A 25,937-nucleotide genomic window follows, 5' to 3' on the forward strand; every position below is an offset into this window, starting at 1 on the left:
AGACTAGTTCGGCGTAGTTCAAACGCACCGCCAAAGGTTGGGCTCGGCCATGCGGGGCTTGACAGGCTCTCGTTTCCGTTGCTCCGGGGAAAGTAGTCGATGATCAACTAGCGAACAATCATCTCGTTATTCGCCTACCCCCCTCTACCTGGAGACTCCGACCTATTCACTTCGGTACACTATTGCGACGCTCCCGTCTGCGAGGTGTTGATTGTGACCTTAGTCTACTTCGGTTCTTGTCCATCATTGGACTGCAGACCAATCGTCAATTGCCAACTAAGGTAATTCTTCCAGCAGAGGCGACTGTTGTTAACCTAGGTGGTCACCTCCGACAGCACTGTGCACATTCGTATCCATGGTACGCCATAGCACGAAATGGCACAGGGAGATATTAGCTCCGTGATGCTGTGGCGTTCATCCAACCAACATCATCATCAGCTCTGCCCCAGATTCGCTCACGCGCAGACGGGGGGTTGATACTTTTGGGTTTCCGGGGGATGGCGGGATGGTATCACAAGAACACTCGCCAAGCGCCCCGATCGGAGGGGTCAATCAGTACTGGAACGTGTCCATTCTGGATGCGAGGCTTGAACCGTGCGGGGGAACCAAAACCTTAGCTGCGCTTTTTGAAGGGAACTGCTTATAGTAAGATTCAACGGGACCGTGGATGAGAGAAAGGAGAGTGAGAGGATCTACAGAGTACTCTGGAGCAGTCAGAGATCCAGAGAGCAATCTGAGGTGGTGAAGTAGATAGCAGTCAAGCTAATCAGCATTTAACTACACCTTCCACATGCACCTCAGCGATAGATCGCTGTGAGCATCCCCTGCATCGTTGGGAGAGGTATTATCTATTAACTTATTAAGATACCCCGGTGGGCGATCCAATAAGACGCTTAGATCAATGGATGTGCTGCTGTTCGCGGAAGTTTCACTGAAACCGGATTAGGGACCCCCTGTATGGCCCACAGCCAGTGCCTGAAGGGCTGACCAGGAAGATGCAGTAGTTCGAGATACTAATTACGAGGGAGATAGGTAAATGGAAGGTCATCTTGCATTAGTGAGATATTGCCGGTGAACAGAACGTGGAAATAGATGGCCTTGCAGAGCCGAGGCCTGGATGGATAGAATGGTCATTCTCTAAAGGTACTCCCGATTATCGCGATCACAAGCATAAATGAGTATATCTAGTAGCAGTTTAAGCCGAAAATTATATTGGATAGTGATTGTTGTTTGTTCATCTACCATATTGGTAGATATCAGTGTCTCAGGTAGTAGTATTGATGTCCGTCAATGCACCTGACTTGGCTGTGTGCATGATGATCAACACATTGAAGGAAGGTGCATATTAGTGGTTCAGAGAATTAGTTCATGTCTTTGATTCTTCTTTCATGTGCTCTAAAAGTAGCAATATCCATCTAATCTTCCCTCAGCAATAATAACTGTAGAAGGGGAATAATAACTCCAGGCTACGGAACGTCACGGCAGTACTTTCCCTAACGAGGAAGACTGACCCATTACGGCAATGAAGCTGCCCGTGACTTGCCCATCTCTCAACAATGCCGAAAAGGGGATTGTCTGCTATTTTTGCCCACTCGGTAAAGACAGATGATCAGCTGGGCTGGGACGAAACACTTTCCTCGACGCGCGGGTCGAGGGACAATCGGGATAACCGTGGTACTGCTTGCTGGGGGTTCGGCTATCGCTGCCTGGCTCATTGCTCCTTCTCCCCGTTCCCGCGGACTTCTCTCGGACCTAGGCTTTGGTTTCTCCAGCTTTCCTGGACGGAGAACTGGAAGCTCTGCATCTTGTCTCTCTGGACAGCCGAATATTCAGAATTCAGGAAAGAAAAAAAAAAAAAGGTAATGGACATAACATTGTCTGCGATGGCACATCATTCCAGGGGGGAGATCACCCCGCGACTGATGTCGCAACGAGCGCAGAGTCAAGACTCCCCTAAGAGAGCCTACAAACACCACCCCCCACCACAACTAAGGACCGAAAGTACCACAGTTCCCTCGATTGTGGGGACCTTTGTGGGTGTGGCCGCCTTGATTGGGTGTGGATTAGACCACCGATCCGAGAGGAACGGTTTGTTCATGTTTATAATGCCATTACGGAGCAACTTCCACCATCAGAACTAGAAGCATTAATATTGTGGAGGCCGTCCGGCAGAATTCCGTTCACCTTTTGCAGGCCTCGAATCTGCCCCTCCAACATGTCCACCTTCAAGCATCGTCTCGGCAAGGGAACCATACTCTTGTGCCCATGAATATGGATACATCGTCCCTTTCGTCGTTTCCCTCCCGTGAGAGATCTTCAATCCTTACTCCTTCGCGTCCGTGTGTGGTAATAAGGTGAGTGCGTTCGGGTCCCGGGTGTCCCGTTTAGTCCCTGCCCACACTGCCGACTACAGAGCCCTCATGCTAATCGAGACCCTCTATCTGTTAGCAAATCAACGTCCTCAATTGTCGCTGGTGGCTCGGCCACTTCATTTATCCCAGCCTCTAGGGAGCCTCCCGATACGGTGTCAAGCCCACCATACCCCCCGTTTCCGCTTATCAATGTCAATCATTTTATCTCGGTAGCCCCCTGCACGGAGTGGCATCTCTACGAGATATTGCAGGTGTATAATCGCCTGCTTGGTTATTGCCTGGATACATACTGCATTCGAGATGTATAGCAGGTTACGTACCCCAACCGGTGAGAGTATGCGCCTTCTCTCAACACTCAGAAAAGACCCATTCCCATCCTGCTTGAGCCCTACCTTTCTCAACCAGGATCCAGAGGCCGTGGCCTTTCCCGCCTGCGCTATAGTTTAGTCCCGGCCGCACTAAGCTTCTCGGTCCGCTTTTGCCATTTCGACGTCTGAGCCCGCCGCCAGACTTTAGTCTAGTAGCCAACCGGTGTGGGCTCGGATGGTTAGAAACGGCGAATTTCTGGCCCGTCCTGCATCTACTAAACACGGCGGTAGGAAAAGTCCGTCCCAAACTCCCAATAGCCCCCTGCAAGTGCAAATTAATAACGTCTTGGCCCTGCCCGTTATTAATTTCCTAGTCCACCCGATGGATCAGTACGCGTTGTGCTGTGGCCAAGTTTGGTGGGACATTGGTAATCGCCGCGAGAAGTTTTCAACTTTTCACAGCTAATTCAACCTCGTTTCTGGGAGCCAGCGCACAGGCCAGTCGGAGTCCGAAGGAGAAATCAACCGGGCCAGAACTGAGTCGTTACGATAGTAAAGGGTCGGACTGGGCGACCAAGATATCTCGCACGTAAGTGTACCCCCTAGATTGTACTTTCGGACAGTTACACCCAAGCACGTGGGAGCTGCGACTGCAACTGCATCCGCCTAGGATACTAGTCGATGGCAAAAGAACCACCCCAGCAAGCATCAAACTATCAAACGTTATGCCAACGATTTCACATGCAAATGCAAGAATCGCATAATATATTCCTAAGCAGAGCAGAAACATCCATGCCATAACAACCACAAAGAGAAAAGATAAACACATGCAAACCCAATCCCCCAGTCACTACGGACTACTCCCTATCTAATAAGCCATCCACTCCCGATGCCACCAATTTGCCATCCCAAACAAAAACAACACAATACTCCCATCCCTGGCAATATCCCTAACTAACTGCACCCACAACCCCAACCCCCCTCCTCCCCTCTTCATCATAACCCTCGCCCCAGTAAGCACCACCTCACCCGTCGTAAAGAACAAGAACGGATTCCTCGCCGTCGCCGGCGGCGGCGGCTGACTCCCAAATGTCGCCACCGACGACCCAATCAACACCAACAAATACACCCCAATCAACACAGAAAATACCACATGCAGCACCTTCCACACCAGAATCTCCCGCTTCTCCTCATCACTCTTCTTCCGCGTCGCCTCCCCCAACATACTCGCCACAAACGGCGGAACTCCCAACCCCGTCAGTAAGTCCGCTGGCGACTGACCTCCAGGCAAAGAACCCTCGCCTAGTGCACTGGTATCCCCAGCCATCAAGCTCGAAAGAAGCTTAAGCGTCGGATCGTCCGCTTCACCACCTAGTCCTCCCATCCCTCCTGGTCCTGCTGCTCCTGCTTGAGGTCCTGGGCTCCCACTGGGTGAGTCGCCCGGCTGGCCAGACTGGCGGAGCAGGGCACGGAAGAGCTCCTGTTGCGCTTGAAGGGTTTCGGGGTCGATCTCTTGCTGCTGCTGGGGTCCTTGGTCTTGGAAAGAGGGTTGTGTGGTTCGGGGTTCGGGGCTCGGGCTAGGACTCAGTGCCGTAGTGGTAGCTTGTGGTTGTGCTGCTGCGGCCGGGGCCGGGGATGGAGATGGAGAGGGAGAGGTTTCTTCGCGGACTGTACATAGCAAATCCTGTGTTAGCTTTACACACTATATTCCTTTCTTTTCTTCTTCCGTCCGCTTAAGACTTTATTCCGTAAGAGAGAAAAGAAACAATGTGCCACATACGACTAGCAGGAGTCCGTCCACTCAAGCTGGTAATCTTGTCTAGACGAGCTGCTCCATCGCCTTTGATTTTGGCTTCGCGACGTTCGCGACGCAGGCGGGCTGCTCGTTGAGCGGGGGATTCTTCGGCTGAGGACATGATTGTTCTTTCCTCGGTTTCTTTTCTTTTTCTCAGTATATGTATATGAGGTTCACTCGTTGGTGGTTGTGGTGATTTGATTTCGCCGGTTGGTGTTTTGGGTGACGTAAGTTCGTTCAATTGGTGTGAGTGAATTGTTTAATGGGCCAGGGAAGGTGAATATTTATTCTAGGAAATTGTAGATTGAAGATGTCGGTGGGAGCAGTTGGAGACCGCTCCAGGGAATAAGAGTGAAGGTGGAGGTAGAACTAAATTGAGCCACAGGTTGTTGCGGCGGCGGTGATCGCTGATGATCTGTGATGTGGTGGCCGCATGACGGTTGGCTCCGCTGGTATACGGGGTCACGTGATTGTGTGTGTATATCTTCGTGGTGTACGGAGTACGTTTGGATGTTCGTGGCTAATTAGCTGTTCTAGTAGTTGTTGATATGTACTCTTAGCTGTTAACTGTATGAATCGAAAATATGGCTTGTGTAAAATATAGAGGATCAAGCTTCAGTTTTTTCTACACTACTACTAGCTCAAAATATATATTTCTAGGGTAAGTATCATTATCTGCATCATCATGATGTTTTTCTTTCATATGATCTCTGGCAGTGCCAAGTAGTAGAATTAATATCATTAATGCCTTCTATGAGAAAAGTTCGTAATTCTATTTTGAGTACTAATATTCATGTCGCCGATCACATATCCCTCTGCCAATATATCATCAGTCACCAGCCTAACCACGAAGGGTCCCTCTGCTAGTAAACATACGTTTAGTAGTAAATGTCAGTAAAGCCCGTCGTGATACTGAAACGGCCAACCAGTTGCTTCATCTTTTCTAGCTCATCTGGACTGGCGCCGTCGGAGAATTAGTAGGCCATCAAGGATTTGTTCCTCTCCACAGCAGCCTCATACCGCTGAGCAGGCAGCCAACCTTCTTCTGAAGTCCACCGAGTTCGTCGCGCCACTTATTGATAAGTAAATTCAGATTGTACCACGCTTGCTCACTTTCAGCCTGGTCATTAACTTCTTGTTCTGAGAAAACTATGGGCATTTGATATCATGGTGACCCTTGCCGATGAGATAAGATCAAAGGTTTTGCATTCGCGTGTCAGCAACTGAATCCTGAAATGATATTTACAGAGTACAAAACGTTGAATGCGACAATATAAATAAATTACAAAGATTCTAAAACGTGACTCAGTCGAGTCTCAGGTGTTGTGTGCCTCAAATTTGTGGCTAGTAAGGCGGGCCAATCCCTTCCAACAAAATCACCACAATCATGTGCCTCATGGGGTGGTATGATCTGGTGGAAGATCCTTATTCACACTAGCACAAAGCCCTATAATTACTATTCTTATTGGGATCAGCATATGAATTACAGGGGTTTTTGAATTGACTTCTTTGATCGCCTTCTCAGATGTTGGTATCATTGATGACATCATCCCTTACCACCTCGAACATCTGCCCATCATCCATCATCACTTTGAAGGAAAATTGCCTATGCAGCAAGCCTCAACACCCATCCCCATTCAATTGGGGACTGCATCTCAATTTCCAAATGATGATTGCTACTAGTCAGCTAGTACACGGTCAGCCTTATCCTTCTTTGGATCCAACTCTAAAGTCCGCCATTCCCGGCATCCACGCCAAGCTCCAGATTTCCGCCATGAATGACGGAAAACAAGAGGATGCAGCCAGCCTCGACTTGGTATAGATCCATCCGGTGGAGAAGGTAAATAGACCGACATCAGATCCGGTCTGGATGCTCGGGATATCCCCCCAGCCCTGTGCCAGCAAATAGTCGGACGCGTCCGAGCTCCATTGGCAGCGCCTCCTCCACAATGACGTAGTCCAGTCTTGCAGGGCCAACCTTGACTTTCGCTCTGACTTCACCTTACTTGGCTGACATCGCATGAGAGAGGACTTACAACCAGATTTCCTTCCCTCTCATTATTCCTGCTCTCTTCCCATATCAACAGCGGTCCCGGCTTCACGGAGCTAGGGATGATAACCCACTCACCTTACTTCTGATATCTCTTGCTTACCTGCGTACCTGATCATCCCATCACTATCAACCATGTCGCAGGCTCAACCTGGGCGGGAGTCACCCAAGACTCACCGCTTCGGGGAGCATTGGAGCGGAGCCAACCCTGTCCCGACCATCGACAAGTTCCTACAGCGTCTAGAGGTGGATAAACAAGAGCGCAAGGCCCATGAGGAAGCCCTGGCGGCCAAGCGGCGGGAGAAGGAGGAACAGGGAGAGGAAATGGCTCACAAGCCCCGGAAGACAACGGGAAAGACTCGCATGGTGACCGATCCAACGACTGGCAAGGATATTGAAGTGGAGGACCTCGACGAGGATTCCATGGAAGCAGTGAAGGATCCGAAGGTATCCATACCCCATTGGCAATGGTAGAACATGCCACTAACCGATGATAATCATAGCTGGTCGTCCCAAATGCTAATCTTGGAAAGCCAACGGTGAGTCTATATAAATTTGTTCATCTAACACTGAACGTCAGCTAAGAAATCTCGTAGGACGTTAAAACTGAACCCAACCAAAGCCTTTCCCAGTATAAAGAAAACCAAGATATAACCGCACCCCCCGACCCAATCGCAGAAGGCACTACGTCAGATGTTCCTATTCATGGCGAGAAAACCAACATCCTCTTCCATCCTACTCCGACAGTCACCTATAAACCCATGTTTGACAAATTGGAGAGCCGTGGCATCGGCCTGTGCCTAGGAATTGTTGCTGCCATTGTCTTTACTGGTCGGATGTGTGGTGGCTCGCTCTGGGGCCTACTGCCTTTATCATTCGGTGTTGCAAGTGGTGTGTGGTTATGGATACAAGAACTCATTCGCAGCGGCCGGGAGATGGAATGGAGTAGTGAGCAAATCAGAGGCCAAATGGTAAGTTTCCGCTCCCCGTTAAAGTACTAAAACTTACATGTTACGCTGTTAGGCTACTGCAAACCTCCTACCTGAGTCGGTCGAATGGATGAACTCTTTTCTCGGGGTCTTCTGGGGCCTCATCAACCCGGAGATGCTGACACCCGTTGCGGATACCATCGAAGACATCATGCAGGCGTCTGCGCCTGGTGTAGTGGAGAACGTTCGGATTGCGGAAATTGATCAGGGAAACAACCCTATCCGAATCTTGAGCTTGCGGTCTCTTCCGGACTCTCATGTCCAGCAACTCAAGGATCACATCCACGAGGAGAACGTGAAGAACAAAGACCCTCAGGAGGCGGCAGCTGCTGAGGAGGGCGGTAGCTACTACAACATCGAGGCCTCCTTTGCCTACCACGCGAAACCGAGCGGACAAACCACTTCGTCCAAGGCGCGCAACATGCACATGCAGATCGTTTTCTACCTGGGAATCAAAGGCCTCTTTGGCGTTCCATTCCCGGTCTTCGTGGAGTTAAACGAATTGGTAGGCACCGTCCGCGCCAGGTTTCAGATGATGCCAGAGGCCCCGTTCATGAAAGACGTGACGTTTAGTCTTGTTGGACTTCCCCATATTAGGGCCGGTTGTATGCCAATGGTCAACTGGGGTGTAAATATCCTGAACCTCCCCTTAATCTCCAACTTCGTCAACTATGCTATTGCTACGGCCAGCGGTCTGTTTGCAGCTCCCAAATCAATGACTATGGATCTTAGCATGATGCTCAAGGGTGACGATATCGTCAAAGAGACCCAGGCACTGGGCATCATGTGGATCCGGATCCATCGTGCAATTGGCTTGAGCAAACAGGACCGACGTGGAAGTTATGGCGGCGGCAGTGACCCCTACATCAACCTCTCTTTCTCCAAGTACGGCAAGCCCATGTACTGTACCCGAGTAATCACCGACGACCTGAACCCCGTCTGGGAAGAAACCGCGGCGTTGCTCGTAACGCCAGAGTTGATCAAGGCGGACGAAGCTTTGAGTGTCGAACTCTGGGACTCGGATCGGACCACCGCGGACGACATTGTCGGCAAAGTGGAATTGCCCATACGCAAAATGATCCAACACCCGGGCAAGATGTATGCTCAGGTTTCCAAGCTCCAGGGCCTCAACGAGGGCAGTGAAATGCCGGGAGAACTGCACTGGGAGGTCGGGTTTTTCGGCAAACCCAAGCTGAGAGCCGAGCTGAGGACCGACGGCAAGAAGAAGGATCTACCGGAGAACTTCAAGGACATTCCTGAGTTCCAAGACGAAAAGGGTGTCATCAGTACCGATCAAGAGGACGCCATTACCAAGACCCCACCAGATCCGCTATGGCCGAGTGGAATCATGAGCATTGTGGTCCATCAAATCGTGAATCTAGAGATAGAGAACGTCAAAGGCAGTCACGGTAACCGCAAGGGGAGAGACTATGAGCCAGCCAAACCGTATGGCGAGCAAAAAGAGGAGGTTGGAGAGAACTTGCCTACGAGCTACTGTAAAATCATTCTCAATGACGAGCTAGTAAGCTATCCCCACATACCCCCTTTTATATTCACAACTCGCTTAACATCTCGCAGATCTACCGTACTCGTGCAAAAGCCCTAAGCTCCAAGCCTATCTTCAACGCTGGAACTGAACGGTTCGTCCGAGACTGGCGGTCCGCCTACGTTACCGTTAGCGTCCGCGACCAACGATATCGCCAGCACGATCCTATCCTCGGCGTGGTGCCATTGAAGATTTCGGAGCTCCTCGAGAACAGCTCACAAGTGACCAGATGGTACCCTCTCACTGGCGGTATCGGCTTTGGACGCATTCGCATCTCCATTCTCTTCCGGCACGTTGAGACCCGTCTTCCCCCACAGATGCTTGGCTGGGATGTCGGCACCTTCCATTTCATTTCCGACAAGGTCACCGTGAAGGGCTTCAACCATCGCTGCAAGATTCGCCTCCGCACCGGCGGCAGCAGTGGCAAGATCACTCGTCATGTGTGCCATGTCGAAGGATCCAACATGACCTACGACCTCTCCAACGAGGACTACCGACGCGCCATCCGTCTCCCCGTCAAGCACCGCTACCGATCGCCCGTCGTCTTTGAATTCCAACAACAAGGCCACCACCACACAACCGCCTATGCCGTCTACTGGCTCCAACACATGGCCGACAACGAAGACACCGCCATCGACATCCCCATCTGGGTCACCAAGAACGGCAAGCGACTCACTCAAAACTACATCACCGAGCAGAACTGCCACATCAAACGCAGCCCGGGCCTCGAGGACCTGCACGAAGTTGGCCGCCTGCAATTCCACGGCTTTTTCAGCCCCGGCATCGACGACTCCCACGAACAATACGTCATCGACAACGAATCCCGCGAGACCTTTGAAACCTGGGAAGCCTGCATCGCCCAAGGTGTCCGCGAACGCCGCATCTCCTCCGACATCCCCGAGGATCTCGAAAGGCTGCATGAACAATCCCTCCTTGACGGCCGCGACATCCTCAAACACGCCGAGCCCCGCGAACGCCGCCGCTGGATTGACAAGCAAGGCCAAGACTGGAGCGGCGCCTTCGGCCACGACCCAGGAGCCTATCTCAACAACCACGGCCACCAAGTCGCCGAACCGGGGCGCGAGACACCACCTCACGACCCCGTGAACCCACCTCCCACCGTCGCCCAGTCCTACGGCACCATGCACGGGGAAGAAGCCCGGCACCAGAACTCCCAAGAACAAGAGCAAGAAGAGAAAGAGGCATCTTCCTCATCCAGCGAAACCGAGGACGACAACGACGACGATCACTACCCCCATCAGCAGCAACGCGTCTCACAAAGTACAACGTCCACTGGCGGCGGGAGCAGCAGTGCCGGGCCTCCCAGCATCTACAGTATAGATGACGGGTCCCTTAAGAAGGCGAATAAACGCAGCGAGGAGCGTCAACACCGCGGTAAGATGCAATGGCGACCTGTTCGGAATGCCGTGTTTGCGCGTGACGAGGCTAAGTATTCGCTAAGGAAGGTGAAGAGGAAGTTTACTGGTGATTTGGCGGGTCGGGAACCGGATATTGAGACAGAGACGGGGACTTGATAAGCCCTTTCATTCTATTCATGTAGGTTTCTATGTATGTATGTATGCATGTACGTGTGTATGATTGAATGATAGGATGTGTATACTAGTACTTCATTTCTTCCTGGTCAGCATCTTAACTGAAGTGATACCGCCCGAACTGCCCTGCAGCACATGTAATATACCCAGTACCCAACCCAGTACCAAAAATCTAAGCAACTCCATACTCCACCCACCCCCTCAAATCCCTACTACTAGCCCCAACCCAAAACCGATACACACCCCTAGCAAGCACCCACTCCTGCTTGCCTACATCCCAAAAACTCGAATCCCTCCTCCTCAACCCAATCTCCACCAATCCTTTCTCCCCAGCCCTCAGAAAAACCGCATCATGTGGTCCGTGATCTTCACCTGGACCATCCTCCTCAGCACCGTCGCATCGCAAATCTTCACCGCGCCTCCCTGGTCCATGTCTACCGTCGCCGTCGACAATCTCACTGGCATTGCGCCATTCATCGGCTCCGTTCTCGGCACTGTGATGGGCGGCTGGGCCCGCGATCTTAGCAGCAAGCTCATGGCCTCCCGCAATAAAGGCGTCTGCGAGCCTGAGTATAGACTGCTTGTCATACTCCCGGCGACGATGGCCATGGCTGCAGGAACCTTGATAGGTTTATTTAGTATAGAAGTGTTTCGCGATGTGGGCCGGATAGTGTTAAGTTAATATCAATTCCGGTAAACTCAAGAGCTATAGACTTGGTTACAGAAGAGACACCGTTCTTGAATATATTATACCAGGTCTGTGTGGCTCCTGGCCAGAGAACGTTCGTATTGGAAATGACCACTGATCACCATTGAATCGGTGCCGTTCTTTCTCACATCGGGAATGGATATAGATGCTGCGGACATTGACGTTGAACAGGCTCTCAGATACCTATAACTTTAGAAGATAACACGAGCCGCTTGGAATTATGCAGGATAACAGAGTGACTTGACTCACTCGGTATGGTCCTTGAGCATATCTGAAGACATTGGATGTTCATAGTAAATCGCAATTTCCGTTTCACCTAATCTTCTCTTCCACCGGCCTGCCGATCAAACATCAAACATGGGAGTTGTTCCAGTTGCATCGTTGACTACCACTTCCCATACGAGAACAAAAGTCTTTGGTATTGCTCAATAAAGCAAATTTGCGGCAATGCTCCCCCAAAACGGAAGGTGCCTGAGATGTTGCCTTCGTACGGTATTAGGTTAGCGTGGCTTTCCCGGTGCCAAGTAGATACGCTTCCGCCATTGTTACCCAAACGCGGTTAGAACATAGATACATAGCCATTGGCGACATGAATCTTCTTGGTCATAAAGACCGAAGAAAGACGACGACTGTGGTGGATCCCCATGAGAAGCTTGTGGGCCAAGAGATCTTAGCAGATCTAGCCTTTCGATTGGACCTTCCTCTTTAATCTTACAGATACAGTGTTCTCGGGACTTTCGGGAACGTGCATTGCGAATAATTAACACAATGAGGATGATCCTTAGCAACAAATTCAATCTTCTGGTTTTGGCAGTCGCCTGAGCTTACGCTGGATCAATTTCCAGGATGTTATATTTAACAACCCCTAGAAGGCCTCATTAAGGGCATCTGATTGTCTTAAACTAAAGCGCATTTGTGACACCATCATGGCTCCCGATATTAACACTATTCCTGGCTACACCATCTTCCGTGAAGGAGACTATGATTCCGCGTCCGCTGCTGCTCTCATTCCACACGGAGTGCCCCACGTATTAGGTATGATGATATTGATTCTACCTCTCGATGCTGCGAATCTGATCAGATATACCAGATCAGCTATCAATCACTGAAATCCCCGCCGCCGCTCAGCTCATACGTGAATGGGCCAGCCCTAAATTACTCAAATTCAACTGCATCACTCTTCGCGAGCCAACGAAATCGGAATATGTCGCCTACAAGGAGGGACATGCTAGCCGGCCTGACCGCCGTGCCTTTGCTATAGTCATCGAGCAACAAGGGTCGGGCCAGATCAGCGAAGTTGTCGTCAATCTTACCAAGTCCAAGGTTGAACGCTGGAAGGAGGTCAAGAACGTCATGCCCACATTGACCCTAGAGGACTTGGACATAATGGAACGGATCTCCCGAAAGGATTCTCGGGTGATTGAAGCGTGCAGGGGTCTTGGTATTACAGATATGTCGAAGGTTTTCGTTGACGGCTGGGCCATTGGTGTTGATGAGCGCTGGGGCTTCGAGCGCCGTCTCCAGCAAGGCCTAGCTTATTATCGTAATCACGCACTTGACAACCAATATGCCCATCCGTTAGACTTCACCGTCATCGCTGACACCGAGAGGGAAGAAGTTCTGAGCGTTGACATCCGATATGTCAATGGGGAGAGAACAGCCATTCCGCTGACGGAACACCACTACCTTCCGAATTTCATTGGCGACAAGTACAAGCACGACACGTTAAAGCCGATTGATATCACCCAGCCCCAGGGCGTATCCTTCCAGGTACAGGGAAATGAACTTACCTGGGCAGGATATAAAATGCATATTGGTTTCAACTACCGTGAGGGGATTGTGATTTCCGACGTCCGCATGCATGATCCCTACGAAGACCGGGATCGTGCCTTGTTCAACCGTATCAGTGTGGTAGAGATGGTTGTTCCATACGGCTGCCCAGAAACACCCCATCACAAGAAACATGCTTTCGACCTGGGTGAGTACGGCTCGGGCTACATGACGAACTCGCTCAAGCTAGGATGTGATTGCAAGGGAGCTATTCACTATCTGGATGGTGTCCTATGTACCGGAAAAGGAGAGGCTGCGGTGATCAAGAATGCAATTTGTATTCATGAGGAGGACAACGGCCTTCTATATAAACATACCGACTACCGTGATGGGACCGTCGTGTCTGCTCGCGACCGCAAGCTTATCATCTCCCAAATCATCACCGCGGCTAACTACGAGTACGGCTTCTACCATACCTTCACTTTGGATGGAACATATAAGCTCGAGGTCAAACTTACTGGGATGCTAAACACCTACTGCATGCACCCTTCTGAACAGGCCGCTTCCTCCCCCTACGGCACCGAAGTTGCGCCGGCCATTATTGCCCAGAACCATCAGCACATATTCTCCTTGCGTGTCGACCCTGAAATAGACGGTCACAACAATACAGTCCTTCAAAGTGACGCTGTTGTATCCAAGCATCCTCTTGGTTCTTCAGAGAACTACTACGGAAATGGGTTTTACTGCGAAAAGACGCCTCTTCACACTGCTCTCGAAGGCGCGACGAATTATAATCATGAGACAAGTCGGTCGTGGGACATCATTAATCCAAATAAACTCAACAAAGTTTCGAAGAAACCTGTTGCCTTCAAGATCGTCAATAACTCTTGCCCTGCCCTCCTTGCTAAACCCGGTAGCGTGGTCTGGAAGCGTGCCGCTTTCGCCCGGAAGTCGCTATGGGTTTTGCCCTACAAGGATTACGAATTGTATCCAGCTGGTGACTACGTCTGTCAATCGACGGGCGAGGAAAACCATCCGGATAACCTGACCATTCAAGACTGGGCCAACCGGAACGAGAGTATCGAGAATACCGACATCGTGTGCTATGTCCAGTTCGGTCTCACTCATTTTCCGCGCACGGAAGACTTCCCCATCATGCCGGTTGAACCGGTGAGCGTCATGCTCCGCGCATCTAATTTCTTTCAGAGGAATCCTGCCCTATGGGTTCCGCCGTCGGCGCTCTGTGTCGACAGTATCTCCCGGAATGCCTTCCCAGCCTGTTGCTCAGGCGGGGAATCGAAGAACCTGCCAAAACTATAGGGGAGGAGGGTATATATATCGACTGTTTCTGACCTGGAGGTCGACTTCCGACTCTCTCATGCATATCAGTGCAGAGCGCCTGTATCCCTGAAGTAACTGAATGCGTTTGCTCCCTTCTTACTTTTTTATTACCAGCTAGCACATATTACACTGTACTTCAAGCAAGACTTTTTCACTTCCATTTCAAAAAATGCATTAATAAGTACTTCAAGCTCCGCATACATCCTAGCCTTCACCTACAAGTTATTAGATGAGTTTAAAATCTCATGGATTATATCATACACAGAATAAGAAAATATGATTTGGTGACCACGGCGATGTTTCAACCAAAAGTCCGTTATCGTCTAGACCACTTGGACACCCCATAACTCAAGTCACCACACGTTTTACACCATCAACAAATAGCAGCTGAGGTCTTGACCAAGCCGGTACGGCTGTATCGCACGAAATGGCCATGGTAATGTCGTTGTATGGTTTTATGTGGAGGTTTGGGTCCTGAACGTATCCATACTATGAGCTAACACCCCCAGCTACCTGAGCGCCGCCGATTCTTCCAGCCTTGAATTCATCCACCATTTCACCAAAGGTACACCATTCTACTCCTTCGTGGGCGTTCAAGTAGTTGATCAATCTCTGGTGCAAGAGCATGATCTGAGGCTTCCCACTAACCTGGGGATGGAGCGAGATTGGGAAAACGAAGGTATCGTACTCTTGATAGAGGAAGTCGAACTGATCCTTCCACAGTTGTTCGATAACGTACGGGTCGACATACCCATGAGAAGGGCCATCTTCAAGCTGAAAAGGTGGCCAGTCATCCAAGTGCCAGTTGGCGGGAACCTCGACAATTTTGCTGGGGGTGAGCTTCCCCATCGGAAGCATCCAGGAAGCGGCGGGCTGGGATATATTGGTCGTAGTAATCTCCGCATGGCAGTGAGGGACGTAGTAGAGCTGAGAGTCATGATGCATAAAGGAATGATCATATTCCTATGTGCCCACTTTAGTTTTCTTTGGGGTTTCCATGTTGTGACATATAGTGAGTGCATGCGTTCTTACTATGTCGAATTCCTCGAGCAACTTGATGGTGCGAGGAGACGTCTTCCATGATGGTGCGGTCCACCCCTTCGGATGCTTCCCAGTGAATTTGGTTAGGACTTCAATAGACCGCGCGAGCACATCTCGCTCTTGTTGATCTGATAAGACATTGACATGCTCATGTGAGTAACCATGTAAACCACTATGCTAAATGTCAGCCGTGATCTTGCCGTTACACCAACTGGCGAGTGAAGACACACATCTCATGGTTTGCCTCTTTTATTTTTTGTATTTGTTCTGGGAATGACTCAATCGTATGTCCCGGAACAAACCAAGATGCCTTGATGTTATTTTGATCAAACAATTTGAGTAGTCGGTCGATGCCCACTGTCGCACCGAAGATGCCACGTGATACGTCGGTCAAGTCCGGTGCAGAACCGTCCTCGGAGTTTATCCTGGTAAATCATTTCAGTATGGTAACAATAACGCGGGTATGTGGTGTATGATCTGCCTGTACCACCCACTGACTGCATCAACGTCGATTCCATATCCGACAAGCACACGTTTTCCCATTTTGCATATATGAGCAGGAGTTGATGATGGAGATTTCGGGAGGTGAAAAAGTGTTCATTCAGCATCATTACCCTACACTACAGTTCGATGAACTGAGAACGTATGAATGCTTAAATCAGTTCATTGCCTCAGATGTGCCTGTAGCCGGCGGATGACACGCTGCGTATCACGCTGGCACTATGCTCAAAGACCTTCCTAAAGTGGCTAAACCGTGAGCCGCCTAGCTTATCTGTTAGCCTCTTTTGGTTAGTATATTCGGGCAATCACTCTATCTAGAGCTGACAGTGCCGATGAGCTGCTTTATTTAGAAGTATTCAATCATTGCATATTGATGGGACAAAGACCCTATTCTGTATCTATATCTTGAATGTTTTTTTTTTTTTTTTTTTTTTTTTTTTTTTTTTTTTTTTTTTTTTTTTTTTACCACCAATGCACTGAACACGAAAGCACTACGCGCCGATTGACCGACAACATACCAATATGAAAACATTATTGTGCTATGGAACACCGTACGAAGTAAGTCACCAGCCCTGGGTTTAGCAAAGACCATGAAAGTATATTGACAGGCAATAGCTCGGATTGGCACATGGAGTTGGTGCGAAAGAAATGATCAAGCGTAGTATTTTATTCTACAAGAAGATGTTTGCTTATAATTGCAAACTCGAATGGGATGCTGTCCGCATGATTGCCAAAGACTGGCAGAGGGAGATAGAACAGAGATGTCCAGAATATTACAGTGAAATGCAGGGTGTGTTGATTAATCTGGCCCTAATTCTTCCCTAGGATGTCGCTGACTAAGAAGGGATTACAAGGAATTGCGGACGGCGCTGAAATCCCAGTTATTGACATTTTGATTCTCAATATCCGCACTGAAATCGCGTTTGGGATGTTCAATGATGGGTGCACGAGCCTGTACTGGAAGACTGACACGCAATCCTTTCTGGCTCAGAACTGGGATGTAAGTATTGCTTTGATTCTAATGACCAAACCAATTTTCTCATGTTGAGACAGTGGATGGAAGAACAAAAGCAGAATCTTCTTCTCTTGGATATCAGAGGCGCCGATGGGCCTCGAATCAAGATGATCACCGAAGCAGGCATTATTGGAAAGATAGGGTTAAATGAATTTGGTATCGGTGTCTGTCTCAATGCTATCAAAGTCCCTGGCTGTGACTTTTCACGACTGCCAGTTCACCTTGGCCTTCGAAAAGTATTGGAGAGCACATCAGTTGATGCTGCTGTTCGGCAGCTGGATGAAGTTGGGATCGCTGCATCGGCGCATATTCTGATCGCTGATCAAGAAAAGGCTATTGGACTTGAATCAACAGCGAGAACACTGCGGTTTATGCATATGAACGAGGGAGATCGCATCTTCCACGCAAACCATTTACTATTGGAGCATGATGGCGCGGTAGATGGGACTTGGCTCCCAGACTCGCCTGCACGACAGCATCGCATCCAGCAATTGGCGACGAAGTATGCTCCTGCTACGGGTGGGGGGCCAAATACAGTGGATATCATGAGGATGTTGGACGACCACGAGGGGTTTCCGTATTCAATTTGTCGATACGAGAAGGGTCCCCTGGGAATGGACGCCACCCTATTTAGCATTGTGATGGAACTTCGAGGTAGAATAGCGGTTGTGCGCCTTGGGAGACCGTGTCAAGTCGAAGAGACAGTGGAACTATGTTTTGAGTGATGAATCTGGAGTTTGCCATTGGACTTTTGAAGCACATAGCCACGGCTAGTAATATGGTACGCGGTTGTGAATAACTTAACATGAAAACTAGGCACGCGAAGTTGAGTGGGTTTGGCCAGAGATAAGCTATTGATTTAGAAAGACAATGACCTTCGTAATAGAAGTGTTTGATAATGCGGTGGCGATAATGAAGTAGCTTATCGTGCATTAGTTAGTAAATGTGAAAAAGAGATAACAAGGTGAGTAATTATCGACTGGCTTATCGTGGTTTAGTATGGGGAAGAGGTTAAGCGGGAAGTTCTACCCGAGGTCTTGAGATAAACTAGGAGAGGCCTATCATCATCATCTTCCCCGCGTTCTTCCTTTGGTCCTCCGCCCTTTACTTTCACCTTTCCCACTTTTCCATACACTCACATACCTCCTGCTCGTCACTATGTCCACCCCCCAGCTCTTCGGAAGAGCCTGCAAGACCTGTCGTCGGCGAGGACGACGCTGTGACCGAGTTTTGCCTGCATGTGGCACCTGCGAATCTAATGGCCTGGTTTGTGAAGGATACTTGCTGCGATGGTCGGGTCTAGCAAGCAGAGGAAGACTTGCTGGCAAGACTTTCCCTATGAATGCAGCCTCAAGTGAAAAGCGACAAATACGGCCGCGACGGTCTCAACAACAAGCTCCACCAGCTGCATCCACTACCCGGTCGCCTACCGGAGAAGAAAGATATGTTCAAGATCGCCAGCCTTACGACGAAGCGACGCCTAGCAACGGATCTTCTGAGTGGCTACCGGCTGAAAGATCACACTTGAATACAGATACAGGGTCGCCAATTGACTCAGCATCATTCACTGTTCAACCTGAAGTGCTGGATGATACTTTCTTACCAAGTGACGAAGCAGAGATAGCACCGGAAGTCATTGCGCCCTGTGATGCTCGTCTGGAATCAGGACAAATCCCAACTTCACAACCCCCTCTTTTTCCCGCCCTGGATATCATCGCTATCCCGACCGAACTGAAGTTTATCTTAGAATACCGTAAAATGTCCCACCGAGTCAATCACAGCAGGAAAAAAGGAGCTGACTTTCCCCCCCTCTGTAGACCTCTGCGAAGTTGTCCCCAAGTTGTGCGTCGATAACCATGATCCCAAAAACCCATACCGTGATTATATATTTCCTCTTGCCACTGAGGTTCCATCTCTTATGTATGCGTGTGCCGCTCTTGCAGCATGCCATTTCAACGTACGGCTAGGGACAACTCAGTTCCAGAACGAATTCCTAAGATTCAAGGGCAAGGCCATGAAGCGTCTACAAGAGGATTTGTACTCCCCAGTGCGGGCCAAACAACCTGCAACGATAGCCACGATCCTCATGCTCTGTCTTTGTGATATCTGTCACAGGGGTTTCTCGACCTTTGATTCGCACTTTCGGGGGGCTAAGAAGTTGATTGAACTACGTGGCTCTGACCGCACCGTTGGCTGCTTCGTAGAACAATATCTTGTCTGGTAAGTTGTGAACTTACAGGAATGGTTCGGTAAGTGTGTTCATGGACAATTCAATCTAATCTTTCGTTGCTTCTAGGCTTGATATCATGGCCGCCGCTTCGCATTCAAGGCAGCCAGTCTTCTCCCGCCAAGATATTGGTGAATTTTTTGATGGAAGTGGGCCGGATTGGAGTTTTGATGTTTTCCCATGCACATTGGATCAATTTCAGGTTCTGTGCGAAATTGTCAGCGTCTATAAAAGCCAGACTAATCCGGAACGGCCGTCAATGGAAGTGTTATGCCAGGTGGAAGAGATAAAGCAGAAATTGTTACAAGGCTGGCCTCGTTCCAATCGAGGAACGCACTGGTTTCACCTAACCGAGGCGTACCGATATGCCATTTTGCTGTATTTGATCCGTTTATTTCCCTGTGATGTCGACGAGTACGAGATTGATTGGCTGGTTTCCAGTGTTTTCTACCATGCTAGGTCTACACCTCCGGCCTCGGGGTGGTCGGACCAGTTACTTTGGCCACTTTTCCATGCTGGCCTTGAAACCAAGGACTCCAAACGGCAGAACTGGCTCAGAGAACGAGCACAGTGCATGCAGATATCGGGCGGATTTGGCAACGTGCAGAGTGCGCTAACCATCCTGGAAGGTGTGTGGGCGGGCCAGCGCCCCTCTAAATATTTGGATTTGATGCAGGGGTTTGAAAATGTCAATCTGCTTCTGATCTAGGGTCACCACCGACTTGGTTATATCCGCCTTCATAATCTTCCCGCCCGCTCTGTGGTCCCCTTATAATATTTTTCCATCTCTTGCGCACAGCGAATACCTATCAAGTAGGCGTTGATCTGTGTGTGATTGCTGTTTACATACATGTTACCAACTACTTCTGCCAACCTGATATATGGAAATGGGCGAATGGACTTACCAGGTAAGGATGGGACACACACTGAGATCCGCCACGCGCAAGTTCCGCATTCCAAACACGCGGAATCGATCATCGACAACGGCAGTCGGATCCTCACGTGCTCCCATCTTGCAGGTACCCATACTGTGATAGCCCTGGTCAAGATGATCTTGAATGAAATCCAGCAGCTCTTCGTCCCTTATACTGTCTGGTTTCGTCGAATTGATGTCGATGCGCGGACCATGCACGATCCTCTCAATTGTTCCTCGATATGCCGCCGTGTTCGCCACCTTTAAAGCAGTACGGACCGTTTCGATTGCGATACGCTTGTCAAAGGGGTGAGAAAGGAAATTTGGATCCACGAGGGGTGGATCGCGTGGATCGCGTGATCGAAGTGTCACGGTGCCCTTGGAGAGATTGTTCTGTATGAGCATCTCATGGGTAATGTAACTCTTTGTTGGATCATTCGCGGGATAGAAGCTCGGGCCCGATCCAAGCCAGATTTCTGCAGAAGGCCTGGTGGAGTCCAGTAAAAACTTCTGAGTTTGGCCGTCCAGATCAGCAAACTCCTTGGATTCAAACAGTCTCTGAATCCTTGGGAATGCCACGGTTCCACTGGATCCGTACATGGCCAACGGCCCAGTGCGGCTGTCTGCATACTGGGCTTTCGCCTGCTTATGGAGGTCCGGGTCAAGAAAGATCTGATTATGCGCAGGGATTTTATCGTCCACCTTGTATTCACATGTGATGATCGAGTGGTCGAGCATATTTCGACCGCATCCTAGTCCGATTCAGGTCATCCATGTGGTCGTGTCAATTAGCTGATCATAGGACGAACCTGGTGAATTCAAGACTGGTAAGATTCCATGTCGGTTTAGAACATCAAGTGGCCCAATTCCAGAGAGCATCAATATCTTGGGAGACCCAAAGGTTCCCGCGCACAGTACTACCTCTCTCCGACATCTAATGTATACTTTGAAAAAACAATCAGCTTCAATCACAACACGAGGAAATCGGATATGCACCCACCCGTTTCTTGAGTTGGCTTGTGATATAACTCGACTCCCGTGGCGGTCCCGTCTGCACAGTAAATTTTGTCACATTCAGTGTCTGTCATGATTGTTAGATTCGGGAGCCGAGTGCGTGAAGAGTGATCCAGAAATGCATTGGCTGCGTAACTCCTCTCACCCCGGCGGACATTGAACTGTGCCAGTCCAACTCCCACGGGGTTCCCGGAATTGTTGTCCAGGCACACAGGCATCCCGGTTTCAACACAAGCTTTGAAAAATGTCTCCACACCGGGTACCATTTCCTCGCCGAAGCCAACTTTGAGGGGCCTAGCATGATGTCAGTAGATCCCTTCCTTTGCCTACTGGTTTCACTTGCCCTGATCTTCCATGGTCAGAAGGCTTCGGGCGCGCAAAGTCTTCCACCCCCGGTGGGAGTCGGGGGTCAAAATCCTCGAGCTATTGCAACTACTTTAGTCCAACTCACTACCCCAGCCCATTACATTCAGGGTCGTACCTCTTTCATTAAGGGGAGAACACTTTCCCATTTCCACCCATCATTTCCAGTCAACCTTGCCCATTCGTCGTAGTCTGCAGCCGGACCTCGGGCAAGAGCCATATAATTGACCGCACTGTGCCAGACAATGAGTACTGATATTATGGAAGAGTGCAAGAGATCACAAACGAGCTGCCCCCTAGTTGTTTACCACGCAGGAAAACCAATTTTCGATCTTTCAAGTGCCGTTGGGGAACGGTCTCCAACTCCCACAGCCCGGCTTTGTCCTCCTGAAGCTGCTTAACATAGTTCCCTGGAATAAGAACATCTGGACTTAGACCGGCGTCCCGTCCGGACTCGACGAGGAGTACGGAGATATTTGGTATGCGGGCAAGACGAGATGCAATGACACAACCCGACGTACCACCCCCACAGATGATAAAGTCATATGCGTGACCATGGATGCTATTCAAATCGGCCTGGCTGCCCGAATGCATTGTATTGAACTTCTGTTGGCGTTGTGGTCGAGCAATGGAGGTTTGGATTAATTGCGTTCTCTTTAGTTCGAGAGTAAGATAATACGGCTCTCTAAAATAAGTTCAACATGACTGCCACTACTTCGCTATGACAATTTTCATTTTTCCAAAAACCATAACTGACAGATGCACTAAGAGGTTCTCTGCCGTGTGCTTATCCTTTTACCGTAGTAGGAAGGTGGATCGGCAATGTGCCCGTCTGGTCTGAAGCTTGGCCTCGGAGCCGGTAGCGTATCAGTTATTAACCAAATCAGGAGTGTGGATGAAACTGGAGGTTATCCCTGATTAAACAATCGTTCTCCATATGCCCGATATCACATACTCCGTACGTAAAATTCCAACCCTCCAACAATCACCAGGGAAGGACTCAAAACCAATACATAGAAGGGCGTGCCGACAAGGAACAACCCATTTCTCAAATTCTTGCATATACATTCGACAAAAGCGTTACTAAGAGCAGGAATATTGATTTAACTCCCAAAGACAGAAGACAAGAAAAAAAAATTCCTGTTATAAAAGAAAAATAAGAACAAGAAAAATCTTCTCCAAATATAGGCTAGCAACACGATTTGCCGAGACAAGTTTACGGATACTCATGCTAGCCGCTCGTTTCATCTAGGAGAATAACTAAAGCGAAAGCATACATGTGACAAACCCCCCGATTGAATTGATCAGGTCCAATATGTTCTTGAGCCAGAAAGCACACAAATATCTCAATGTTTACCGATGCCACCACAGACCACGGTCACAGTTCCACTCATTTCCCATCCCGATACGCCGCCTGAACCTGAATTTCCACCAATGCCTCTGGTGGAAACAGCGCATTCACACAGATAGCCGCCCAAGCAGGTTTGTTATTCCCAAAGTATCGCGTCGCAATCGCGGCAATCTGTAATTGTTCCTCCCTTGACAAAACGCCAACGTGAAACGATGTGACGTAGAAGACACCCTCCCACAGCTGTCTAGTGTCGGTGATATGAGGTGACGCTGCGGCCAGGGACCGCTGAATATTAATCATGGCTTTCTCAAATTGCTCCGCGTGCGTCCCCCACAGGGGGTCATGATTATCGGCGATTTGGCCGGATGTGGCAACGATGCGGGCGTCAGAGGGGATTGAGACGGCGGCTGAGATGTTGAAGATTTTGCCGAGTTCTTCATAGCCTGGGTAGTTGTATGAAGTGACAGTGGGCATGGTGTGTGCTTTGTGGATGTGATTGCCGGGGAAGCTAAGAGATGAAAGATGTAGGTTAAGGGCTTTTTTTTAGTTTTTTTTAGTTTTTTTTTTTTTTTTTTTTTGGTCTAAGCCGGCTGAAATGGCCGGGTTGCTTAAGTATATTGCTATGGTCTAGAGCTCATGTTTGGGACTAGAGGGAATTGGGGCAAGAAATGCATATGGTCATATCGATATACTACTTTAGGTAAAAGGATGAGATGGCTCGAAAAGCAGAATTACCCCCACGCAGCACACAATGCATTGTTACTCTCGTTGTTGTTATCGTTATCGCGGTGGTCAAGTAGTAGTGAGGCTATTTCTTATCCAGAAACATAGCCGACTGACAGCCAGTACCTGCTTCCTTTGGGCAATATATGATCGATCACTGAAGGGCCTAGCTAATGGTGATAGACGTCACTGTCGTAGATTAGTGGATTTGTAACGGTGAGCTGATTATCTGCAAAACTGGCAACTGGTATTATTTGATTTGGATCAGGAATCTACGGTCCGCGGAAAATTCGTGCAATTCTGACTAGTATGTAAACTTCTGGAGCTACAGCTTGATAAAAAGTCTGTTGGTGGTCCTATACCCTCAGACCATTCTCCTATCACGAACAACAACATATCATGAATACCATGTCAGACCTTTTTGTTCAACTTACTGCTCCAAACGGCTGCACATGGATGCAGCCAACGGGTCTTTTCATCAACAATGAATGGGTCAAGTCGTCCAGCGGCCATAAGATCGCCAGTATCAATCCTGCGTACGGTTCAAAATCTACCCCTGGTTTCATCGTATTACCTTGTCCGGACGAGACTAACGCATCTTGGGAGTAACAGAAACTCAGAAGAAATAATTTCTGTCTATGGAGCTACCTCAGAGGATGTTGACAAAGCTGTCAAGGCCGCTAGGGCTGCCCTGACAGACCCTGCCTGGAGGGATCTCTCCGGATTGGATCGAGGGAAACTGATGAGTCGACTGGCGAAGCTCATCGAGGATAACCGGGAGACACTTGCTACGATTGATACCATTGATAACGGGAAGCCGTATACGGTCGCCTTGAACGAAGATCTTACCGAGACAGCCGAGACCATACGATACTATTCCGGTTTCGCAGATAAAGTCTTCGGCCAGGTGATTCCAACAAATGCAGACAAATTTGCATACACCGTGCGAGAGCCGGTTGGTGTTTGTGGCCAGATCATCCCGTGAGTGCTCTCTTTTGACCCTCGGATTAAGTGAATACTGCCTCTTTCGATACAGTCGCTGACTCCCTTGGACCATTACAGATGGAACTACCCCCTTGCTATGGCAGCGTGGAAACTAGGGCCTGCATTGGCGTGTGGCAACACCGTCGTCTTGAAGCCCGCCGAGCAGACGCCTCTCTCTGCTCTTTTCCTGGCCAACCTGATTGTGGAAGCTGGGTTTCCACCCGGGGTAGTAAACATTGTCAACGGATACGGATCAATCGCGGGTGCCGCGCTTGCGTCTCACATGGACGTCGATAAAATCGCTTTCACTGGAAGCACCGACACTGCGAGGCATATCATGAAAATGGCAAGTGGGAATCTGAAGAATATCACCATGGAGACTGGAGGTAAAAGCCCTCTGATCGTGTTCAACGACGCAGATCTAACGGAGGCCGTGAAATGGGCTCATTGGGGCATCATGTCCAACCAAGGACAGGTATGCACGGCTACATCTCGGATCTTGGTCCAAAACGACATATACGACCAATTTCTGAGGGCGTTTGAGGCCCAGGTGAAGAGCGTCTCCAAGGTCGGTGATCCTTTTGACGCTAGTACCTTCCAAGGCCCTCAGGTGACCCGAGCTCAATATGACCGCGTCATGTCCTATGTTCGCATAGGACAAGCAGAGAAAGCCACCCTGCTATGCGGTGGCAAACCAGTCAGGGATATTGGGAATGGGAAAGGCTTCTACATTGAGCCCACAGTTTTCACGGACGTCTCCCCCGAGATGCGCATCTACAGAGAAGAGATCTTTGGTCCCGTTGCGGTAATTGCTCGCTTCGCCACCGATGAGGAGGCAATCAAGATGGCGAATGACAGTACTTATGGACTAGGAGGTGCTATCTTCACGACAAATCTGACGCGTGCCCATAAAGTTGCGGGTAGAGTTGAGGCTGGTACGGTGTGGATCAATTTCAGTAATGTTGGGGATTGGCGTGTCCCATTTGGCGGCGTTAAGCAGAGCGGTATTGGTCGTGAACTGGGACAGGCTGGTCTCGATGAATATACGAACATTAAGGCTGTTCATGTCAATATCCAGTCTAAGCTTTGAAAACAGTCGAAGCAAGAGTTGTATCTCGCGGAAGAGCAGTTGATTATCCTGGGCACTTATAACTATCAGTTTGAGGATCTTTTCTTCACTTCAACTAGGCACAAGAGTAGCGTAGCGTTATGCATTCTTTCAAGCTCCATGATATGTACTCAACGGTTTATGGATACATATTGCAAAAGACGAGTAAGGGATAAAAGTGAAACATTGAGACATGAGAAACCGGCTACTTCTTCAAGTTGTATGTATGTAAGCAATCATCCACTGGGAATAAAAAATAAAACG

The 25,937-nt window shown here is 49.4% G+C and overlaps 11 protein-coding genes across 11 annotated transcripts; 6 read left to right on the forward strand and 5 right to left on the reverse strand.

The window, feature by feature from the left end:
* Positions 1-1,908: 1,908 nt before the first annotated feature.
* BO83DRAFT_402784 (uncharacterized protein) lies at positions 1,909-3,389 on the reverse strand (the record flags this gene model as incomplete). Its single annotated transcript, XM_025533563.1, is given in 11 exon segments — positions 1,909-1,953; positions 2,116-2,195; positions 2,224-2,254; positions 2,280-2,322; positions 2,435-2,502; positions 2,693-2,719; positions 2,739-2,865; positions 2,902-2,946; positions 3,075-3,132; positions 3,280-3,346; positions 3,375-3,389. 11 exon segments carry the CDS (start codon positions 3,387-3,389, stop codon positions 1,909-1,911), a joined length of 606 nt encoding a protein of 201 aa, XP_025383560.1.
* On the reverse strand, positions 3,385-4,875 carry BO83DRAFT_382263 (uncharacterized protein). Its single transcript, XM_025532192.1, has 2 exons — positions 4,461-4,875; positions 3,385-4,348 (listed from the first exon to the last, which is right to left on the reverse strand). Exons 1-2 carry the CDS (start codon positions 4,594-4,596, stop codon positions 3,549-3,551), a joined length of 936 nt encoding a protein of 311 aa, XP_025383561.1. The 5' UTR covers positions 4,597-4,875; the 3' UTR covers positions 3,385-3,548.
* Positions 4,876-6,479: 1,604 nt separating this feature from the next.
* Positions 6,480-10,642, forward strand: BO83DRAFT_148913 (C2 domain protein). Its single transcript, XM_025526223.1, has 5 exons — positions 6,480-6,972; positions 7,029-7,064; positions 7,122-7,496; positions 7,549-9,036; positions 9,093-10,642. Exons 1-5 carry the CDS (start codon positions 6,661-6,663, stop codon positions 10,593-10,595), a joined length of 3,714 nt encoding a protein of 1,237 aa, XP_025383562.1. The 5' UTR covers positions 6,480-6,660; the 3' UTR covers positions 10,596-10,642.
* A 323-nt stretch (positions 10,643-10,965) lies between these two features.
* On the forward strand, positions 10,966-11,295 carry BO83DRAFT_431363 (uncharacterized protein; the record flags this gene model as incomplete). Its single annotated transcript, XM_025535574.1, has 1 exon — positions 10,966-11,295. The coding sequence occupies one exon, from the start codon at positions 10,966-10,968 to the stop codon at positions 11,293-11,295; it is 330 nt and encodes a 109-aa protein (XP_025383563.1).
* Positions 11,296-12,248: 953 nt separating this feature from the next.
* BO83DRAFT_455889 (peroxisomal copper amine oxidase) lies at positions 12,249-14,417 on the forward strand (the record flags this gene model as incomplete). Its single annotated transcript, XM_025537048.1, has 2 exons — positions 12,249-12,357; positions 12,404-14,417. The coding sequence occupies 2 exons, from the start codon at positions 12,249-12,251 to the stop codon at positions 14,410-14,412; spliced, it is 2,118 nt and encodes a 705-aa protein (XP_025383564.1). The 3' UTR covers positions 14,413-14,417.
* Positions 14,418-14,486: 69 nt separating this feature from the next.
* Positions 14,487-16,017, reverse strand: BO83DRAFT_347036 (polysaccharide deacetylase family protein; the record flags this gene model as incomplete). The annotated part of the gene is made up of 4 exons (XM_025528800.1): positions 14,487-15,396; positions 15,466-15,646; positions 15,705-15,899; positions 15,962-16,017. 4 exons carry the CDS (start codon positions 16,015-16,017, stop codon positions 14,923-14,925), a joined length of 906 nt encoding a protein of 301 aa, XP_025383565.1. The 3' UTR covers positions 14,487-14,922.
* A 439-nt stretch (positions 16,018-16,456) lies between these two features.
* On the forward strand, positions 16,457-17,968 carry BO83DRAFT_441063 (AAT-domain-containing protein). The gene is made up of 4 exons (XM_025536308.1): positions 16,457-16,533; positions 16,591-16,765; positions 16,830-16,975; positions 17,029-17,968. The coding sequence occupies exons 1-4, from the start codon at positions 16,498-16,500 to the stop codon at positions 17,713-17,715; spliced, it is 1,044 nt and encodes a 347-aa protein (XP_025383566.1). The 5' UTR covers positions 16,457-16,497; the 3' UTR covers positions 17,716-17,968.
* Positions 17,969-18,148: 180 nt separating this feature from the next.
* BO83DRAFT_431367 (fungal specific transcription factor domain-containing protein) lies at positions 18,149-19,926 on the forward strand (the record flags this gene model as incomplete). The annotated part of the gene is made up of 3 exons (XM_025535575.1): positions 18,149-18,743; positions 18,808-19,210; positions 19,287-19,926. The coding sequence occupies 3 exons, from the start codon at positions 18,149-18,151 to the stop codon at positions 19,924-19,926; spliced, it is 1,638 nt and encodes a 545-aa protein (XP_025383567.1).
* Positions 19,927-19,955: 29 nt separating this feature from the next.
* BO83DRAFT_369970 (GMC family oxidoreductase) lies at positions 19,956-22,101 on the reverse strand (the record flags this gene model as incomplete). The annotated part of the gene is made up of 7 exons (XM_025529884.1): positions 19,956-20,055; positions 20,123-20,882; positions 20,940-21,092; positions 21,131-21,413; positions 21,475-21,567; positions 21,626-21,740; positions 21,794-22,101. 7 exons carry the CDS (start codon positions 22,099-22,101, stop codon positions 19,956-19,958), a joined length of 1,812 nt encoding a protein of 603 aa, XP_025383568.1.
* Positions 22,102-22,897: 796 nt separating this feature from the next.
* Positions 22,898-23,332, reverse strand: BO83DRAFT_431370 (uncharacterized protein; the record flags this gene model as incomplete). The annotated part of the gene is made up of 1 exon (XM_025535576.1): positions 22,898-23,332. The coding sequence occupies one exon, from the start codon at positions 23,330-23,332 to the stop codon at positions 22,898-22,900; it is 435 nt and encodes a 144-aa protein (XP_025383569.1).
* A 657-nt stretch (positions 23,333-23,989) lies between these two features.
* BO83DRAFT_441066 (aldehyde dehydrogenase) lies at positions 23,990-25,655 on the forward strand (the record flags this gene model as incomplete). Its single annotated transcript, XM_025536309.1, has 3 exons — positions 23,990-24,117; positions 24,194-24,562; positions 24,644-25,655. The coding sequence occupies 3 exons, from the start codon at positions 23,990-23,992 to the stop codon at positions 25,653-25,655; spliced, it is 1,509 nt and encodes a 502-aa protein (XP_025383570.1).
* Between the last annotated feature and the right edge of the window lie 282 nt (positions 25,656-25,937).

This window comes from Aspergillus eucalypticola, assembly GCF_003184535.1.
Source record: "Aspergillus eucalypticola CBS 122712 chromosome Unknown BO83scaffold_33, whole genome shotgun sequence".
NCBI lineage: Eukaryota > Fungi > Ascomycota > Eurotiomycetes > Eurotiales > Aspergillaceae > Aspergillus > Aspergillus eucalypticola.

Coding starts and splice junctions, on each gene's coding strand:
- BO83DRAFT_148913 (XM_025526223.1), top strand. CDS start 6,661: ATGTCGCAGGCTCAACCTGGGCGGGAGTCACCCAAGACTCACCGCTTC. Junction 6,973..7,028: donor AAGCAGTGAAGGATCCGAAG/GTATCCATACCC, acceptor TGATAATCATAG/CTGGTCGTCCCAAATGCTAA. Junction 7,065..7,121: donor CTAATCTTGGAAAGCCAACG/GTGAGTCTATAT, acceptor GAAATCTCGTAG/GACGTTAAAACTGAACCCAA.
- BO83DRAFT_382263 (XM_025532192.1), bottom strand. CDS start 4,596: ATGTCCTCAGCCGAAGAATCCCCCGCTCAACGAGCAGCCCGCCTGCGT. Junction 4,349..4,460: donor TGGACGGACTCCTGCTAGTC/GTATGTGGCACA, acceptor TGCTATGTACAG/TCCGCGAAGAAACCTCTCCC.
- BO83DRAFT_441063 (XM_025536308.1), top strand. CDS start 16,498: ATGAAAACATTATTGTGCTATGGAACACCGTACGAA. Junction 16,534..16,590: donor GCTATGGAACACCGTACGAA/GTAAGTCACCAG, acceptor GACAGGCAATAG/CTCGGATTGGCACATGGAGT. Junction 16,976..17,028: donor TTCTGGCTCAGAACTGGGAT/GTAAGTATTGCT, acceptor ATGTTGAGACAG/TGGATGGAAGAACAAAAGCA.